This window comes from Rhinolophus ferrumequinum, chromosome 24, assembly GCF_004115265.2.
Source record: "Rhinolophus ferrumequinum isolate MPI-CBG mRhiFer1 chromosome 24, mRhiFer1_v1.p, whole genome shotgun sequence".
Taxonomy (NCBI): Eukaryota; Metazoa; Chordata; class Mammalia; order Chiroptera; family Rhinolophidae; genus Rhinolophus; species Rhinolophus ferrumequinum.
Window position 1 is genome coordinate 20,194,885 of NC_046307.1, and position 21,134 is coordinate 20,216,018.

The window sequence follows — 21,134 nt, forward strand, 5'->3', positions numbered from 1 at the left end:
TAAGTGACTAGGCCCCCACGCCATGCTGACAACGAGTTTGTTCTTTCTCTGTCCGTGTGATTCATCATCTCTCCAATCATGTTCTCACTCTGGTTCGCACCATTAGGTCTGCATTGTGCAGAAGAATGACACCAAAAAGATGTACGCAATGAAATACATGAACAAACAGAAGTGTGTGGAGCGCAACGAAGTGAGAAATGTTTTCAAGGAACTCCAGATCATGCAGGGCCTGGAGCATCCTTTCCTGGTTAACTTGTGGTAAGTGGTTTTATTGGACGTCTGAATGGAGACACTCCCACCTTCACCCCCAATACTGTGACACAGACACATCTTCATTTCCGGGTGTTCATTTGCAAAGTCCTCTTCAGGGTCTCTCTCAAGGACTTTTGCTCTAGGTTTCTTTGACTTGATAATGAAACAAAATTGTTGTTCTATTTGTCACCAATAAGCATTGCTTGGTTCAGGTGTCACAGTTCCCCTTTTCTTTAAGGTTAATTTTTTTTCTTTTAAAGCACTGTAATTAAATATGGTGAAGCATGAGTCAGATGTCTTCTCACTCAGATACTTTTTCCCCATTAACGGTGGGGCAGAGACTTTGGGTACAAAGCATTGCGTCACGGGCCTACATCAGGCTGATTTTTAGAACTTGCACAAAGCACCGTCTCCTTAAAATTACTGGCAATAAATTACTGGTTCCCTTGCATCATGCTTCTTGAGCAGCCAACTACAGTGTTTCCCCGAAAATAAGACCTAACCAGACCATCAGCTCTAATGCGTCTTTTGGAGCAATGATTAATATAAGACCTGGTCTTATAAGACCAGGTATAATATAATATAATATAATATAATATAATATAATATAATATAATATAATATAATATAATACCGGGTCTCATATTAATTTTTGCTCCAAAAGATGCATTAGAGCTGATTGCCCGGCTAGGTCTTATTTTCGGGGAAACATGGTATGTACCTGCGAGTTGGAAAAGGATAGGTGCTGCCTTTCTCAACAGATAGGTTTTAACAGAACTGGAACTAATTTAGTAATCTGCTCTCAAAGCCATTATCACAATCCAAGGCTTAGCAAATGGTGAAGAAGCTTACATTATCTATTATTTCCTATTCTCTTGTGCGCGGAGGTCTTTCTGTGGCTCACTCATTTGGCTTTACATTTTAATGCAGCCATTATGTTAAGAGCCAATTCTTAAAGCTAATTCAGTATGACTGTTATTTAAATATGCATACCAAGCAGTGCTTACTTACCAGCTAAGGGGAAAAAAAAAAAGTCTTTATTAGAGACTACTGGTGGAAAAATAATTGCAATGTCATTGTGTATTTAGGGACATTCCTCTGGGGGAATTAGTGCATTAAACCTGTCTCCTTCTATCTTTAATTAACACAGTTCACTTAATATACAATTTGCTCACACCCTCTCCCCCACAGTTGAAAAGAAGATGGTTCCGTGTGACTTGGAAATAGGTCTGTTACAGTTTATGCACTACTCAGATATGGTGGCATCTAATTTTCGCTCAGGCTCCACGTATTTAATCAGTATTCTAGAGTGGCCTATTCAAAATGCAGCCACATAAAGAGTTAAATGGATGCAGCTCTTTCTTCCCCAGCCTTAGCAATCATCAAATTGCCTCTTCCCTCCCCACACCCCCTCTTTCCACCCTGAGAATGAGGACACGCTCTCATTTCCCAGCCTCTTTTTGTTCAAAGTCACGTTTTTCTTCTTTAAAAGTTCAGCCCGCTAATTTTCTCTCTTGAAGACCAGGAACCCTTCCTAAGGACATATTTAGCATTTTACCCTTCCATGCTTGTCTCTCATGACTCAGCAGGCAAAGTTGATTTCACTCTAGACCCGTGTTTCCTACAACGTAGGTGTTATGAGACTTGAAGCTGGCCAACGTTTACAAACTTTGCTGTGTGCTGACATGGTGTCATTCCAGAAGACATTCTATTCTCCACGCAGGCTGTCTTGGTGATAACATGACATATATACTGTCTTTCCCTTCCTCTCACACTGAGTCTCACAACAGAAAGTTGGGCACCATTATTATTGACAGAGGAGAGAGAAGAGACAACCGCCCCATCCCCATAATTCTAGCATCACATTCAGAACTGAAAACTGGAAGACAGGCATTCCGAAAACCCTTTTGTTTTTCAAACCCTGAGCTAAAGATCTTCAGAAAGCATGTTAATTCCTTCTAATAAATGCTTTCGGCCTTAGTAAGTACCACATAGTAAATATAAGTGACTTTCCACGACTGTCAAGCACCTTGCAATGCTTCTGGGGGTGGATTGTGGGCAATCTATCATTCTTAAGTCATGTTGTTCTAAGATAGGGTTAATATGTGGAAGTTGGGTTGTTTTATGAATGAAGTGAGACAATGTTCTATGCTCAGTGCCCGGCGCTTAGTAAGCATCTTACAGATGGTGGTTCTTTTCCTTTCTTGCTTCATTAAGGTGTAGCATTAATGTGAATGTGTCCATCACTGATGGGCCAGTCTGAACATCCAAAAGACAAATTTGAATGGTGCTTGGCCCCAAGGCATCATGGGAAGCTGTGTATGGTGGGGAGGAGACCGGGTCTTCAACTTATTTTCTATACGAGCTTATGTTTGTTTTGTTTTCCATCCACATTCTGCAAATCAAAGAAAAAGTAAATCAAAGATTCCCCAGTATGTTATGTTCAATTTAATCAAGATTTGTGTCTTGGATTTAACTAGACTTATCTTTATATCCTCAAAGCTTCAGGAGCCATTTTTTTTAAGCACTGCATGATTAATGAAATAGCAACACTTTTGAACTCCTTTGTACCACTTCGTGTACTCTACTGATTTTCTGATATGCTGTGTAGGTCTCTCAATATTGCTTTCAATATTCTTTTCATGGAGGCTCAAAATGTCCCTAACTTCAGGGGCTGTGTTCAGAAAATTCTGGTTTTCAGGCTGAGGAAAACACAAATTGGTTCTCTCTTAAGCAGGTTTTTTAAGAAGTTCATGTCTATATACACAAGCATATATGAATATGTGTATACAAGTATATACATAGATATATGACATTTGAAAACTTTTCTGCTCATTGCAAAACAGCTTCTTGAAAAACAGAAAATTACAAAGAAAAATAAAAATTCTCCAGTAATCCTATCACCTTGAAGTAATCACTTCTGACATGTTGGTATGGCCTTTGTAGCAAAATGTCTGCATTTGGTTTTCTGTTTTTTGTGTTTTGTTTCATCTATAAATCCCATTGTGTGTTCACCACCCAGAGTCAGTTCTCCTTCCATCACCATATATTTGAGGTTTTCTGTTTTTTGATCATGTAATAGCTTGTCTGTCTTCATTCATGTATATATTTACTGAGCATCACAGACAAGTTATAATTAGGGTTGCCAGATAAAATACAGGATGCACAGTTAGATTTGAATTTCAGGCAAATAACCAATAATTTTTATTAGGTTGGTGCAAAAGTAACTGTGGTTTTTGCAATCACTGCTAACCTTTTAAACCACAATTACTTTTGCACCAACCTAATAGTCTATGTCCCAATTATCAAACAGACGTATTTTAATGGAAAACCATTCATTATTTGCGTTTCCAGTTTAAATGGGTGTCTTGCATTTTTGCTTGCTGAAACTGGCAACGTAATTGTAACAGAGAGCCACAGCGTGGGGATGCAGTGGTAAGCAGGAGTGGACAGAGCCCGGCTCTGCCTGGCATTTCCATTAACCACAAGAGGCTGGCATTAGTCAAATGGCACTTGAATATATGAACAGTGAAAAGTGCATGAAGGGACTAAGTATAAAGAGGTAGGGGTGTGTGTGTGTGTGTGTGTGTGTGGTGTGTGCTGAGGGGTTTCCAAGGAGGAAGTTGACTAGCCTGGGGGCAGCAGGGTTAAGGATGAAAGAACATTCTGATTAAAATCCAACCTTCCCAGCCCCCATGGACCTGGTCCCCTCTGAACACAGTGGTTAGATGTGGGCCAGGTTGTAAAGTGAAGGCTGCCTGACGGCTGGCATCCAGGAAAAACAAATAAAATCTTCCTGCCAATCTCTCCTGAGGGCAGCTAACAAAGCCCTGGCAACCCACAGCCTGCACACAAACAGGCCCCAGTTGTGCCCAGCAAGCCAGTTCCCCAGGTGGCTTTTGTTAATTGAGATTACGCCTGTGGCTGCACACAGCTCCTCAGGGCTCGCTTTCTCCTAAACCCAGCTCTTCCTCCCCTTCCCCATGTCTCTTGTTCCTGTGAACAGAAAGGGTCCACGTGTGGTTTCAGGGTATTAGGAGACACGGTGGTCTGTTTTAAGTGGAAAGGACCACTAGTACTAGAAGTAGATAAAGGGGGCCCTGTCAGATTGCTGAACACAGCTGAATAAATGGGTTCCCTGGAAGCAATCTCCATCGTCTGTGACTCAAAGCCCCAGCATTTCTTCAGGCAATGACAGATTGTGAGAACTCAAGGGAGCCACGGAATCACAGCATCAATCATAATAGCTTTCCCATCAATGGTAGTCTATTACTTTAGGTTTTACACATATTATCTCATTTATGCATCCTAACAACCTAGGTTGATAGGGATTATTATTCCCATTTTACACTTGAAGAAATGGAAGCTCAGAGAGGTTGAGTAACTTTCCCAGAGTCACACAGCCAGGAATTGGCAGAGCTAGGACTCAAACCCAGGAATCCTGATGTCACAGCCCCAGCTCTCCTACACTATACCATCCCCTATAGTGACAAAATATAGAAAGAAACGGAATTTATTTTGTTTATTGTCTCTCACACCCCGCAATAATACAAACTCCATGAGGCAGGTAGTTTATATATTTTGTTCACTACCTCATTCCCCAGCTCCTACAATAGTGCCTAGCACACAATTAGTGCTCAATAAATATCTGTTGAATGAATGAACGATTGAGTGAATGAATAAAGTGAGTTAGTGGTGGAACCAGGCTTCTGGCTCCTGGTTTTCTGCTCTTTTCCCATCATACCACTGCCACCTCTTGCATACTCATAAATGTCCCTTAATATAATCATGCCCATTCCAGGATCTTTGCAGGACCAGAGGCAGAGGGACGCGAGTTTGAATCTCCGCTCTACCACTTGGTAACTGTGAATTGAGAGGCAGAAGGTACACAATACCCTGTGCCAGATGAACTTTTTGACTCTCCAGTTCATCCACTCTGGAGGAATAGCCAATCAAAATGTGTGACTCAGCACATCCTGGACGTCTCTCAGCCCAGTCAGGCCTGCCCAGCCACTCCCTGAGTCACAAGTGGCCATTTGCCATCCCATCAATGACCCAAACTCATTCTGCTTAGATGGTCTTTCTGCAATCAGTCAGTGAGTGTCATGAAGCACAAGAAGTGTTGACTTCTAAAATTCACTTTTCTGAACCCCTGATAAGCACTGTGGGTAAGAAGAATCTGATTTAATTGTTCCTCAATATCCTCCAAGCTTGTGTCTTGGCTTTTCCTTTTATATGGGTAGCAAGATGCTATTTCCTCTGGCTTGTTGCCTAGCTATCCTATTCTCTGAGGTAAGTGTCTCGTGAGATTATGCAGAAAATAATAATAGCCCAATTTTCCCCAGAGAGGCCTCATAAATAACATTTCCAGAGCCAGTACAGATGAGCTGACAGATCACAAAATATCATTCAAAGCTCTGTCCTGAGAAAGGTCAGGACTGAAGGAAAATCAACTACTAACTGAGGACATCAGGAAAATAACCAGCAACCTGTTTTGTTATGTGTGATTTTTAAAATACCACCCACAAGCTTTTTAATTGTGTAAGTTGTGGTTTTTCATTCATTTCATTCGAGCCTATAGTTTATGGTTGGAATCAGGCAAGCATGTGTATTACTTTCTCTGAGGCTTTCATGACCCCCTACAATCAAAATGAGGTCCTGCTGTTAGTCTCCATCACTGTATCCTGCTCTTCTCTCACAGGCCATGTTATGACTACATGTCACAGCACATGTTGTAACTACATACGTATTTGTGTAAATAGATGTTTATCTGTTATAGACTATTAGCTTCAAGAAGAGGGAAACCATGTCCTTTGGTTTCCTCCTCTATCCACAGTACAACTAAACAAATGTACAATAAATATTTGTAAAATAGCCATCGAATAAGCAAGTATTCATTATGGACCAAGCTGTATGCCGAGATGCTGAGGGATACAGAGATGAGCAAAGCACAAATTCCTCACATTGTTCAGTCAAGTGATGAATTCAGGCCAAAAATATTTTGATCACGATACAATATAATACAATGGAACCATTTATATAGCTAGGTTTCTGGAGTGTTCCGTAGCAGAGAAATGGCTAAGAGCGATGGAAGTGCAAAGAGAGAAACACAGAGGGGTAACATATAATTTGTATTTGGCAAGAATAGGTCAGGAAAGATAAAGTAGAGGGGAGGTGAACTAAGACCAAGAGGGTTAAGGTACACAAAAGTTTCTTTTGCCTAAAAAGGAAGTTTTAATTACCATCTATCATAACTATTATGTGTTTCCCCAAAAATAAGACCTAGCTGGACAATCAGCTCTACTGCGTCTTTTGGAGCAAAAATTAATATAAGACCTGGTCTTATAGTAAAACATAACATAACATAACATAACATAACATAACATAACATAACATGAACATAACATAATACCGGGTCTTATATTAATTTTTGCTCCAAAAAACGCATTAGAGCTGATTGTCCAGCTAGGTCTTATTTTCAGGGAAACTCAGTATATGGTAGTTCCCTCAAATCCATTCTACCTATTGCCAAAAAGATATATGTAAACTCAAAATTATCCATGCTTATGAACGTTAGATATATGGGTGTTTAACCTGGATACACACACAAGATACATAAAAGTGGATGAGATCATTTATGTGTGTTTTCATGAGGGCATTTAAGGTGTGTTTTCTCCTTGGAGGACTGTATAAGGGTACTTATGAGATAGCGAAAACGTACTGTATAAGTGTCAAGTGTTTTTGCTATAAGATTGAGTTTTTCTGAAGTTAGACACTTCTGGAAATTTGTCGATATACTCTAGAGAGAGAATGTGGGGCAACAGGCACTCTCATATATTGCTATTGAAAATCTAAAATGATACTCCCTCTATGGAGTATCATTTGGGCAAGAACTCTATACATTAGGCAAGAACTACATACGCATTTACCTGTTGTTTTAACAAACCTTTATCTTAGGGAACCCACTTCTCAAGTTACACCTAAGTTAGACTGGACAGAACACAAAAAAAAATATACATAAAGTTTTCAAGGTTACACTACCAATAATAGCAAAAGACTGTAGAAACCTGAATGTCTTTCAAACGAGAACAGGTTTAGTGTCATTATGAACTTATGATCTATTTATCTTAGCTTATATTTATGTAAGTATATGTACATTATACCTTTGCCTATATCAAATATCTTTATTTCTATCTCTTTGTACTGAAAACAAACCTAGTAACAATAATAACCAGATTGCAGTGAACACTTCTATCATGCAGACAGTCTGGAAGAAGAAATGTACAAGATTGCCAGGGTATCTTTTCATATCAGAAAGTCATCAAGTTATCAAAACCTCCTAAGTTCATTTCAAAATAATACACGATCCAACTTATCCAACTAGCATCAATAAGGATGACAACATCAAACCTATGGCTTCATTATTATTTTAAAAAAAAACTTATTGATTCCTTTTGGAGGAGTCTAGGAAACCGACAAATCATTTGGAAAAGTGGCAAATGAAAGATGTAAGCAATTGTTTCACCTTTCCTATATGAACGGCACTTGAGAGTAACCCAATAATTGATGAAAGCCACTTTTTCTTTATAAAACTACTCCAGCTAAAATACAAAGGAGAAATGATAGAATTCAAATATTACAACCCCTAAGGAATTTTTGGATCTAGGTATTCAGATGATGAATGGCTGATAACACCATGAAAAGATACTTATTAATTATATACCTCCTGATCAAAGAACACACACCATCTGTGCAGTAGTCTTTCCACCAAAAAAATCAAACCTGAATCTGAGCAAGCCTCAAGATCCGACCAATTTTCACAAAACACAGAGTCGTGGAACATGTAGAAAGACACGACATGAATGCAATCCACAAAATTCAGACTCTGGAAATGATACGCACAAAAAATGATTTGGTGTTTTCAAGAAAAAATTACTAGGAATAAAAAAAAAGAGTTGGGCAGGGAAGCTTTAGAATTAAAAAAAATATATTTAAAAGGTACATAAACAAATGGTAATGTATGAAACTTATTTGAATCTATTTGTAAGGCCCTTATCCCATAAAAATTCTGTTTTAGAAAGGAACGTTTAAGGAACAATCAGGGAAGTGGGAACCTTGAGTATTTGATGAAACGCTTTAGTCTAATAGATAATTTACACAGATTAGAAGCTGATTTATCTGTGGTAGTACCTTTCCTGATGAGACAACAAAAAAGTATTTTTATTTCTATTTTTGTTGAAATAAATTTGACACACCACGTTGTATGTCACTTAATCTCCCCAACGGCCCTCAGAGGCAGGTACCGTTACAGATTAGGAGGCTAAGGGCTTATATAATTTGCTCCAATTATGAAGATGTTCAAGGGAAGACCTGGGACTTGAACACAAAAGCAGTCTGGCTTCAAGGCCAAGTTTTCACATTATGCTGTGTGTCAAGCCTTGTGCTGATTACTTTACAAACATTATATCTAATGTACTCGTTGCAACATGGTGCATGAAATTATTCCCAATGTACAGACAATCTCTGAGTTTGTTTCCTTTAAGGGACTTGCTATAAATTCACATGTGATACTTAAACCCAGGACTGTCTGAAGCCTGTGCGTTTTCTACTTGTATTTTCCTTAACTGTGTGTTTTAGTTGATTACATCTTTGAGGAATCAAGCGGTGCTTTTTTCTCCAAAACCTAAAAGCTTTTAGAAGCAATAACTAATAGCAGTCATACGTTTCCCTTGCTTTGCTAGATGGACATATGAGAACTGACCCTTGCTCAGGCAGAGTCTAAAGAGGATTTGGCACAATTGTTCAACAGCAGGCAGCAGGTTGCTCTCGTGTCATGGATTTTTTTTGACGGCAGCCCATAGGGAGAAAGATATTTTTCATCACAATCCAGTAGATACCCTCACAGAGACAAACATTATATTCACAAAAACAAAGTTTTATAATCTTTAGCCTTACATTTTTTAAATAGCATCTATTCTATGTTGTTCAATCTATTTTATTTTTTTGAAAAACAAGTGCTTGTCAGAACCAGCCAAACTGATTTCACATCCCCTTAATGGATTTTGAGCCACAGTTTGAAAAACACTGCATTGGAGAATATTCTAGATCTCATCCAATGCTCAGATTCAGATTTATCTCAAGACGGCCTCCTTGAAACAGCTTCAAGCATATGAATGACTTATTTGAACTTATTTGGTAACCACAGTGATTTCTAAAACTAGAACCTGTGGAATGTGTAAAAGACCCACCCCAAACTTGTGTTTTAACCTTGCTTTTCTCTTTTCTTTCTTTGATTCATTTATTAATTTATTACTCCTTTCTACAACCATTTGTAGAGTATACATTTCAGACAGTATACAGCCACTGAGGAGTCAAGGATGAGTAAAAGCAGGCATGCATTCTGATCGCATAGTGGGAATAAAAGCAGTTAATCCAAAAGCACACAGGAAAATATTTTCAAATGATGATAAATTCGGTGAATAAGAATATGCCATTGTATGTAACAGGGAGCCATGATTTAATGTCGAGTGTGAGAAATGTCTCTGTGAGAAGTGATACTTGGGCTGAGACTGAAAGATGAATAGAAAGTAACCAGGCGGTGGACAGCACTGTGAGTGCAGGCACAGGTCACCCCATACCACAAACTTCTAAGTCTAGACAGAGGCATGAGCTACCAGTTGAGGAATGAAAGGAAAAGCTATTAAAGATAAGTCTGGAAAAGTAAACAGGGCCGGACCATGTAGGGTTCTGTAGGGAATGGAAAGAGGTGAAAGGGTTTTACAAAGCTGAATGACATAAGACTCACATCTAAACATATAATTGTGGTGTGTAGAATGGATTGGAAAGGTCCCAGATTATACAGGGGGAGCTATGAGTAGCCTATGGCAATGGTCTGGTTCCAGTGTGATGGAGTAGGGTGGAGTAGGGTGGACTTTTGTTCCTTATTTCCTCTCTTACTGAGCACACCGTCCAATGCATTTCACATGCACTGCGACTAGACTTGTTAATTTTAGAGCTATCAACTAAGAAATAAATAAGCCACGATACAACATATCAAAAAGAAAGTTACGAAAATGCAACAGTGAGTCTAAGTGATGAATGGCCAAGGTACGAAAAGCTCCTACTCTTTTATTTTTAAAAAATCAGATTATGATATGAACTTGCATATTCTAGTTATCACCAAACTGTGTTATACCCACATATTTTACTGAGTATGATTCTGGAAAATAAAATGGTTATCTTCCCTCTCAGAGTCTAAGATCTGAGATGGATGGTTTCAGATCTGATGTGCTAAAAAAGAAAGACGATTTTTAACAGGCAAACCTGACTCCATGATTAAATCAATTTATATTCATAATGGGCACGGGAAACATGTTGCTTCTTGCCTTGGTTTCTTCTTTCTTTGATTAGTAATCCCCTGCATGTTTGAACATTGTTGTTATCTTGCCACGATGAACACCTTTTCCAATCTGTTCTTGGAATAAAAATAGCTTACCCCAAGTCCCAGTAAAAACATTTGTTCATTCAGGGTGAGTTTAATAAAACCCTGGTCCCCCCTCAGAGTTGGGTGGAGTCATGGGAGAGAGTCCTGTGGTCTGTCACAGATTTCTGCCCTCCACCTGCCTCGTGTGGGGAGCTAAACCCAGTCAGCGGCTCTATGTCCTAATCCCGTCTGTGTAGGTTGTTTCCAGTGGCATCTAGAAATGTTTATAGTTAGCATGCTCTTCTCCCACCATTTCGTACGTAATCCTCACTCACCACACCAGCCCTACCCCATTTGCTGGCCATCCCAAAAGACCTCGCTCACATCCCACGAGCAATCTTGTTTCGGTTACATTAGCTGCGAGGCGCCTAATGTGCAACAGGCCTCAGGCATGACTACATACTCGCACCTTGTTGCTTGTTGAAAGACCCCTAAAACACAGCAAATACTCGTATGCTTTATAGTGGTGCAGTTAGAAGGACTGTGAACCCAACAGCTGAGGGCCAGCACCTTTTCTGATGCCCGTTAAACCAATGGCAGAGACGACTGTTCATTGTCTCAACGTGAAGAAGATCATTTCCTAAAAGGCAATAATACCGAAGATGCATTTCTCAGATTTTCACAAAGCATTTCCTGTCTTCTGTCTAAATTCCAAGAGCTTAACTGCTGACATCTTCTGTGTGACTCAGTCTTAAGTGGTAAACACTATTTTACTTATTGAACAAGGAAACACCAAGGACAGTCAGTCTTCATTAGAATGTAACCGCCTCAGATTAATGCTTCATGGAATTTCTTTTTCTTTTGTTTGCAAGTCCCCTCCTCCTCCTTTAGCACAATGATCATTATAAGGAAGAAAATGTACCAATACAGTTCTCCCATTATTGATATTCTACCTTTGTTTCCTAAGCAAAGAATTTGTCACTAGGAATTGGTTTGCATCCCTGGACACAGCTTGCAGGCACTTAATTCTTGAATTCAAATAAAACTTTGGGATATAAATGATAAATGTCTAACTATTACATTGTTTTGTATACCTGAAACTAATTAAAAAAAAAATTTAAAATAAAAGTGAGAATCAGGCTCGGCCAAAAACTGAAAGTTTTGTTAATTTTTGAATTTTATTTTCGTTTCACATTTTTTTGTTTTGATCTCTGTTGCCTGATACTTACCTAACATGACTCCGTAAAGTTGAGATAGGAAAAAAAAAAACACTTTAAAATGTGATCTCACTGACATGATATCAAAAGAAACATGTCAAAACAGTGTTGACACAGAGAGCTCTACTGTGACTCGAAATCATGTCTCTGCTTTGAGGAAGACAAAACAAATCCAAGCAGTAGGAATGCATTTTTGCAGGAGGCTCTGCAAACAGCAGAGGCCAGCTCTGCTCTCCTGTGGCTCATTTCCCCTTTCGATCCCTCCACCTATGCTCCTTCAAGTGTGAAGCCCGTGTCTGATCCTACGTTCTGCTTAAAACCCTTCAATGTGTCCTGGACACCTACAGACTCTGAATGAACTCCGATCATGGGATCTGCCCTCTGCCTTCCTCTCCAGGCTCACGCTTCCCCATTACACCTGCCATTCCAGCAAAGCCAAACTATTTCCTTTCCCCATTCACACTCCGTTCTTTCCCATGTCTATGCTTAATACGTGCTATTTTCTCTCTCAAATCTCCCTTTTGGACCTGTAGAACCCTTGAGCTCAACCATCTCTTGGGTGTTTGACCTTGGGCATGTTACTTAAACTTCACTGGGTCTTCATGTCCTCTGTAAAATGGGAACATAAGAACAGTAGGGTGGGGCTGACAGGCGTAACACTGTAGCGTGCTTCAGGGGCTGTCACAGGGAAGTCACTCGGTAGAAACAGCAGCGATATTAGCTTTATTTTTTACTTATTGTTGTCACCATCCTTCAAAACTGAGCTCAGGTTGCATCGCTGCTGAGAAGCTGTCCCTTACCTCCCCATCCCAAAGACTGGTGAATTACTTCCTTGTACTGTGCACTTTCTTCTTTATTGCCATTTTTATGTCTTTTTCTTATCATTAATGTGGTACACGATTTGTCATAATGTTGCTGGGCAATGAAGTCATCAGCACAGAAAAATGGACGTGCGAATGGTTCAAGGAGGCCCCATAATTCCTATTTTATGGACCTCCTGCAACAGTGTGGTTAGGATCTGATCGTTAATGATAAGTGTATAAATGGGGTTTTCTGTATTTCTCAGGCTGTATAGCTCGAAGACAACAGCTAATGAGTGCGTGCTATCTGCCGGGCATGACTTAGATACTATACTTTATTCTTTACTGTCATCAAATGTGGTAGATATCCTTATCATGCTCATCTCATACATGTGGAAACTGAGGGCCATCGGGTCGTCGCGCTAGTGATAGACCATCTACTCCCAAAGCTTGAGCTCTCAGCTCAACAACTCTTTGTTGTGGTCTGTAGGGTATCCTTCGCCTCTAGGACTCTCTAGTGTGTGAATGCATCATACACCCGTCCATGTCTAATTCTGTTCCAGGTACTCCTTCCAAGATGAGGAAGACATGTTCATGGTGGTGGACCTCCTGCTAGGTGGGGACCTGCGTTATCACCTGCAACAGAATGTCCGCTTCCAGGAAGTCACTGTGAAGCTCTTCATCTGCGAGCTCGCCATGGCCCTGGACTACCTGCAGAGCCAGCGCATCATTCACAGGTCGGTCACGTCCGAGGGGACAGCCTTGGCTTGAGTGCACAGGGAAGAATTCACAACCTGCTGCGTTCAACAGGTCCTTGTTAAACATGCCATTTAATCCTCACCTAATTCTTACAACAGTCCCTTGACGGAGGATTATTGTCCTTATTTTGCAGATTAAAACAAAAAAAACAAAAAACAAACTAAGCACATCGTACCCAAGATTAGAGTTAGTTAAGAGCAAGACCAGAATCAATAAATACTGATGATATCTTATCACAAGCCTAGATAAAGAGGAGGAAAGGTGACATATAGGAACTTAATAAATATTAAATGAATTAATTGAAATAGAAATTAAGGACATTCATAAAGGGGAAAAAAATGGAATAGGAAAGAAGAAAATTGGGGAGAAAGTTTGAGTCCTAACATCTGCCTGTCATGCCCCCTATATCAAGTCCCTGCTGTGTGTGCTGCAAATAGAAGTCAGCAAAAGCAACGTGTCTCCTTCACTTGGAGCATGTGTGTTACATAAAGACAAACAAATACAGTTGAGCCGTGAACAATGTGGAAATTAGGGACGTTGCTCTCCCTCTTACTCAGTTGAAAATCCACATACAACTTTTGACTCCCCAAAAACAACTACAGTTGTCCCTCTGTATCTGCATGGGATGGTTCCAGGACCTTGGTACATACTAAAGTCCGTGGATTCACAAGTCTCTTATATAAAACGACGTAAAACAATTCATACAGTCAACCCTCCGCATCTGAGGATTGCCAACCATGGATCGAAAATACTGTTTTCGATCCATGGTTGGTTGAATTCGCAAATGCCAAACCCAAGGATATGGAGGGCTGACTGTGTGTTTATTGAGAAAAATCCATGTATTAAGTGGCCCTCTGCAGTTCAAACCTGTGTTGTTTAAGGGTCAACTGTAACCCAACTAACGATAAACCCAAACAGACAAGAGAGGAAAAGATAATATGCTACATTTGTAAAGAAATTGGTAGTTTTAATGATGATTTCCTATAAAGTATCTCACTTGACCTTTGTGATAAGTGATCAGAGAAGATGTAACTAGACTAGTATTAAATATGAGAAAACCATGAGTAGGATACGTTGAATTATCATCCAGGTTATTTATAAGAATTTTGAACCTAAGCACCATCAAAGGAACTACTATTTACTGATGGCTTATTACATGCCAGGTGCTGCTAAGTATTTTCGTGTTATTCTCAAAACCCAAGGAGGACTCCCCATTTCATTACAATATCCCCAATATACAGATGAGAAAACTGTGGCTCAAACATTTGCCAAGGACAGCTGACAAATGGCATTGCCAGGATTTAAACCTAGTTATCTCTGATCCTAGAGTCAGAGCTCTGCCTACAGTCCCAACTTGCATTAATTACACACATGAAATATATGCATTGATACCTCATTAAATGACAAAACAACACACGTGACTGCCACTGTCATCTCCAATCCTTAAAGAATTTGCTGAGTTTTTAAGTACAATTATGTCTCATTTAGTAGAAATTTGGCTAGAGAAAATGTTTGCCTGCCACTAATTGACATATATGTGGAATTTATCTGGATTATTGCAGAGCCTGTGGAAGAAGATGTAACATCGTAATTTATAGATTCTCTGTGCAGGCAACATGAACCAATCTCTTTCTCTCTCTCTTTTTTTTTTTTTCTTTTTTGGCCTTGGCTCTGTACACTTACGCAGCTACTATTTAATTTCCTGTCTTTGGAAGGGCCTATTTTTATTGGAAATGTGCTCTTCAGGCAACAGATAAATGGAAAGTACTCGTAGACTAGTGAATCATGATGTAGATTCTCAGAAGTAAATTTATACACCTGGTGTTTTGTCAATAACTAGGAATCCTGTCCACAAGCAGTCTTTCCCTCACACTGGCTCCCACACTGGTTTCTGTTCTCCCATGGTCCTTTCTAAGGAGCACTTTTCATATGTGTAGCCTATGGAGTCCCTCTCAGAGCTGAACTGCCACCCTACAATGTGTTTTGGTTGCTGACATTACAGAGCTCAGAAAGGAGACAGCAACCGTGGGAAACCAGCATCGCCTTTTAACCTTCTCCTTGCTCTGTTCACATCTTGGTTCTGTGCCTTCTTTCTCTGGGCTTCACTTTCCCTGTCGTCACAAGCCAAGATGCTCTGAGCATTTTTATGGTATGCTTAGTTATTACTGTGTTCCAAAAGGAGTTCAGGAGGGAAAAAAAAAAGAAAACAAAACAGAAAACCTGATCCAATCAGTACCCTTGAGGAGCTTACTAATACCAAATATCATTGGTCTGTCCTTCTCTCCCTCACTATTTATCGCTCCCATCATCATGTTGCCATTTTACTAAGAAACCAAGGACTAACTTTCTGTCCTTTGCCCTTTATACATCCACAATCGTGACTTCATGCCAGTCTTCAGAAGGGCCTCTTTGTACTGCAGTGTCTCCTCACTGTGGCAAATGAATGGAAGGCAAACTCAGTGATGTTTTGAATGCCATGTTAAGATGACATCCTCTTGGGATCAAAAAACGATTCAGGTTAATTTCTATTGCCTACAAGGTCCACCCCACTTCCCCATGTGCTATATTCTGTAGGCAATCGTGGTATCTTGTACCTTGCCTGAGGAGTTGTGACATTTTTGGTGTGTACTTCATTAATGTCTCTCTCCTCTACTGAATTGTAAACTCCATGAGGGAGGGCCATGTGTATTTTTGCTGTTCAGTGTAAAATCAGTGTGCAGCAAAAACGTGAAGGAATGAACACTGCCTGAACCACATGAATGATTGGTTGACTAGAAGCCTGGGCTTCCAAATAACGAAGACAAAATTAAAATATAAGGCATTAAAGCCCAAAATTTGAGACCTACCTTGGTCTTCACGTTGGGTAACCATATAATGTGTTATCCAAACAAGCGTACTCCTGAGAATAAAAGGAGTTGCTATTAGTAATTATGCTGGGACAACAGGCAAAACTCAAAAATGGTCTGGGAAAATTGGGACATATATCAACGTCATTAAGGCTTTCCAAGACAGTAGTGTCCAAATAGACAGTTTCATTGCAAGAGAGCTCTAAGACTGGAACTTTCTGGAGCATCAGATAGCAATTTGAAGTGGTGTCAATTTGAAATGGGGTCAAGGTCTTAAAAACATGTACATGGGAAACTAAGCAGTGCCTCTTTGTCTAAGGCATTTGAGGGATCACAAAGGTGGCACTCTGAGGGTAGGACTCCTGGGGCAGAGTTAAGAGCATGAAGAGCAAATACAGAAGAAGAGATGGAGGCTTCTGAGTAATTCTCTTTGTAAAATCTCTTTCTTCGAAAGAATCAGCAAATTCATGCTGGATTTGACTGAATCTAAGATAACACAACTTCTCTCAGCTACTCAGAAGACTGGATTGTAAGACACATCCTGAGTTCAAAGATATTAAAGCATGACTGAAGAAGAACTGATGAAATGCAATCGATTCCCCAGATAAGGAAAGACCACCTGCATAAAACTGCAGCTATAAAATCTGTGACTTCCTAAATTCAGACTGGAGACATTTTGCCTCTGGACGTAGTAGAACTTTCAAAATTATCCACAGCAGTCAGCAAAGCTGTGTGGAGCCGGAGCTGCAGCTTATTGAGGGTTTCCTGGGCGCCAGGCGCTCTGCGAACATAGTGTTGTCAATTACCTGATTCCATCCGCCCACAGCTCCGGGAGGCTGATGGTGTTATTGTCCCCTTTTTACAGTTGCTGAAACTCTGGTTCAGCAAGTAACTTAGCTAAGAATGAGGAGAGGCTGCACTTGAAGGGAAGGCAGAGCTCTTAGCCATTCTCCTTCCTATGGATGTTTATCGATCACAGTCTGTAAGCCCAGAGGACGGCGTGGTTTGTAAGGCATGACCGCCTGCCTTCAAGCTCCCTGTTTCTGTACAGGCGAAGATGGTACGCATAGAACCAACAAATGATAGAATTGCCTAAAACTAGAAGATAGATTGTGTGAGAAAGACGGAAGTACTTCAGAGAAGGTAGTTTCGGGTAACGGAACGAAGTTTCTTGAGAGATCAGAGGGTTTAAAAAGGATTTTAATAGCCAAAGCAGGAAGGAGAGTCTAGTCCTTGTAAAGGGAGCAAAGTGAGTGAAAGTATTCATTTGTCTGTCTGTGGTAACACTGAATGGACTGCTCTGATATTTTTGTTTGCATTGACTTTCCTGCCAGCAATGTGTAGCCTAGTTATTTTTTAAAAACCATAGGTCCTGTTTCTGCCATACATTCCAAGTGAGACATAAATGAGTTTTTGTTTAATTTTGTTTGAGGATTTTTAAAAAATCTACAGACTTGAAATTTTTTGTGTACTTTCCTAAATATGTAGACTATTTAGTGAATTTTCCTCAATTTTAGAATCTTTCTTTTTCTATACTTGTGAAAGACGCAGGATTTCATAATAACCATTACTTTTGAATTATACAGTTAGACGGTTTTCTTTTTAGTCAAGAAGTCAATCGTTTTTCTATGAGCACAGCTTTGAAAATCAGCTTTAGTTTCCAAATTATGGTCAGGTACTAATTCAATATTCCCCTTTACTTGCATGCAATCGGTGAATGAAGATTTTAAAATATGGACAAAGTGATTAATGGCTTTTTTTAAAAATAAAATTAAGGAAAATAAAACTCATTACAATCCTTTCTGTGGGGTAATATTATTTTATATGTGGATGTCACAATTTCTTCAGTGAATAATGTGATGCGAAGTAATTGTTACAGTCCAAAGACAGTTTGTATTCACTCTCTTGTCAGATGTTAAAGAAGTCTTAATTGTGAATTTAAGCTAATGAGAAGAAACTCCATGCATGGGACAGTTAAAAAATAAGCCATCTTGGCTCAAAATACCAGTTGAATGGATGTTTAATTTTTTCATCCTCTTTCTAAGAATTACCCCTACTCTAATGAAGTTATAACGCACTGCTTTTAAATTCCCACAGGAAGGAGACAAAAATCGAATTAAGGAATTTGTGTAAATAATTGCAGTACAACAGAAAGAGCTGCAAAAATTTCATCTGCAGTTGATCACAGATACATTGAAGTAGGAATAAAAGAAAATGTATGATTGCCCAAAAAAGACAGGGTGGTATTTTTATTCATCATCTTTGTCTTTGTTATAATACTAGGAACCGATAACTGATACCCGGGTTCATCTCAGAGCCTCTGTAAGATGCTCTTAGGAGTTAGTCTCCACATATGCCCTCTTGGGCTGCAGTAACTACTTTTGAGACGTTTCCGTCATTCTTCTAGAAGTCGGCATCTTGATAGTGAAGAGGAATAACGTTTGTATCATAAACATTCACTCAAAGACTGATTCTTGAGCACGTTTGCCAGACAATGCTCAGTGCTGACCTCTAATGGTGAAAGGACAGGTGGCTCCCCTTCATCCAGAGTTGGTCATATTCCAGGGTGAAAGGGAGTCAAGGAAACACTTAAAACTCGTATCAGAAAGGTGTGAAATTCTGTGGCATGTACTGTAAAGAAAATAAGCAGTTATGTGTATATCCTGAGCTATATGCAACCCTCACACTCTTCACAACGGTCATGATCATACTTTTAATTGTAGCCCCCGGATCACAATGTTCATAAAACACCCTCTCTCCCTCCTAAACTGAATCCATCATGGGTGGAGACTACACCTCCCTAGTGTTCTAATCCCCATTATATAATCTAATCCACAGTGATTGCTGACTAAATCCATGACTGACAAAATCTATAGGACAGTATTACAAGTGGGGATTATACAAGACATGAACATCAGGAAGTGGGCTCGCCATAGTCTGTCCACCGCACTTCCTCTAAAGAAGTTGTACTATGCCAGAATCTGGCACCAATTTCTTCTATGACCTTCAACATAGTCCTGAACTTCCCTGTCAAGGAAGAAGGGAAGAGGTGTGACCGAATGATCAGGAATGTTTCATATCTAAGGGTCTGAGGTGATTTCTTTCAACCCTGGTAGGATGCTCTTTAAAGTATGATCTCATTACTCTCTCCCACACCCATTTCTCCCCAAGAAGGCTGCATGACGGAAATGAACTGTCTAAAGAGCATGTGACAGAGGTGTGATAAACAGCTCTTAGCACATTTACTAATCAAGGTCTTATTTGCAATCAGTTGTGAACCGAAATGTTTTAACCAAGGCCTTTAGTTTGTTACAGGCAGAGATCTGCTAGGCTGCGATTGCACCTTTTTGTCTGACTCACATACACTGTAGTGTCTTGGAAGTCACATTTTATTATTTTGAGATAATTCATAGGAAAAAATAAGATCTTTCTGCAGCTAATCATTTTAGTCAATGAACACTGAGTGACAATTGAGCTCCTTATGAAGGAACTTGCCAACACAGTGACACCCCAGCTTTCTGAAGCCCATGGGAATGAGTCATCTGGAAAGATGTTTTTTTTAATTCCTGTAGATGTTTACTCCTTTCTGCTCACCAACATTTTGACCATTTAATTTACACTACAAAATACACATTGTCATTGTCTTCATGAGTTAGGGAGAGCTATAACTTATTGTGCAAATACCATTATTTTTATAGTCGATAATACCATGATGGGATTAAGTAACTTGGCCAGTAGCACCCAGTTAGTATACTAAGGCTAGATACAAACAGGATTATCTGATTCAAAGACCATCTCTTCATATTAGGCTCCCTTAGTTTCACTTTTAGACATCCTCAAGGTCAGATGAGCTATTTACTGCTCTTTACCCAATAGCAACAAACATTAGATACGTATTTTTAGTTGGTCAGTATGACAGATTAAATTGTGTCCCCCCCAAAATTGATGTTTTGAAGTCCTAACCCCCACTATCTCAGAATGTGACCTTATTAGGAAATAAAGTATTTACAGAAGTAATCAAATAAACAATTCATTAGGGTGAGCCCTAATCCAGTTTAATAACTGGTGTCCTTATTAAAAGAGGATATGTGGACACAGGGATAGACATCCTCAGAGGAAGCTGATGTGAAGAGACACAGGAAGAACTACATGGGAACATGGAGGACAGGAAGGAAGCCCAAGATTGCCAGCCAACCAGCAGAAGCTAGGAATAAGAAAGAATCCCCACCTATAGGTTACAAGGGGAGCAGGTCCCTGCTGACACCTTGATTTTGGACTTCTAGCCTCCAGAACTGTGAGACAATGTATTTCCGGGTTTTTCTTCAGTCACTGAGTTTGTGGTACTTTGCTGTAGCAGCCCGAGCAAACTAATACAGTATGTTTTTATAGTTCTCTTAGCTGCTCAGATTTCAATCTTCCCTTCTTTAGCAGGTGTTTCTCAGAGTAGCTTCTGTTCTTCACTCCTAATATGCTGCTTGGAATTCTTATAGGATGGGAGACTGCATAACAAAACTTGCTAGAATTGTTTGTAAAATTAGGGTAACTCAAGAGAATATGCAGTAAGTCAAGTCCATTAAGCTTTAGTTTGTGGTAAACTGTTTTATCTTGCCCAGAGGCTATCTTTGCTTACTTTTGTATTTTCGATTTGATGAACTGTTTCAGCTGTCCGTAGCGTTTTAATAACATTTCTGTGGTCCAAGGTGTTTTGTTTTGCTTTTAAATGTCTACGAGGGAAGTTAAATATTGATAATATTTTCTGTTTATCACAATGGGATAATATAATAGATTTTGGTTTCAGGCTACCATTTTCTACGGAGAGGTTAAAAAAATGTCATCT

The 21,134-nt window shown here is 39.6% G+C and overlaps 1 protein-coding gene across 2 annotated transcripts in view; it reads left to right on the plus strand.

Annotated features, from left to right (window-relative positions):
- Window positions 1-21,134, plus strand: part of STK32A (serine/threonine kinase 32A) — a 99,392-nt gene that overhangs the window by 31,267 nt on the left and 46,991 nt on the right. For both annotated transcript variants that reach the window (XM_033096874.1, XM_033096875.1), the window contains exons 4-5: window positions 107-258; window positions 13,256-13,429. In XM_033096874.1, coding sequence (XP_032952765.1) covers window positions 107-258; window positions 13,256-13,429 — 326 coding nt within the window. The remainder of the gene's footprint in view (window positions 1-106; window positions 259-13,255; window positions 13,430-21,134) is intronic.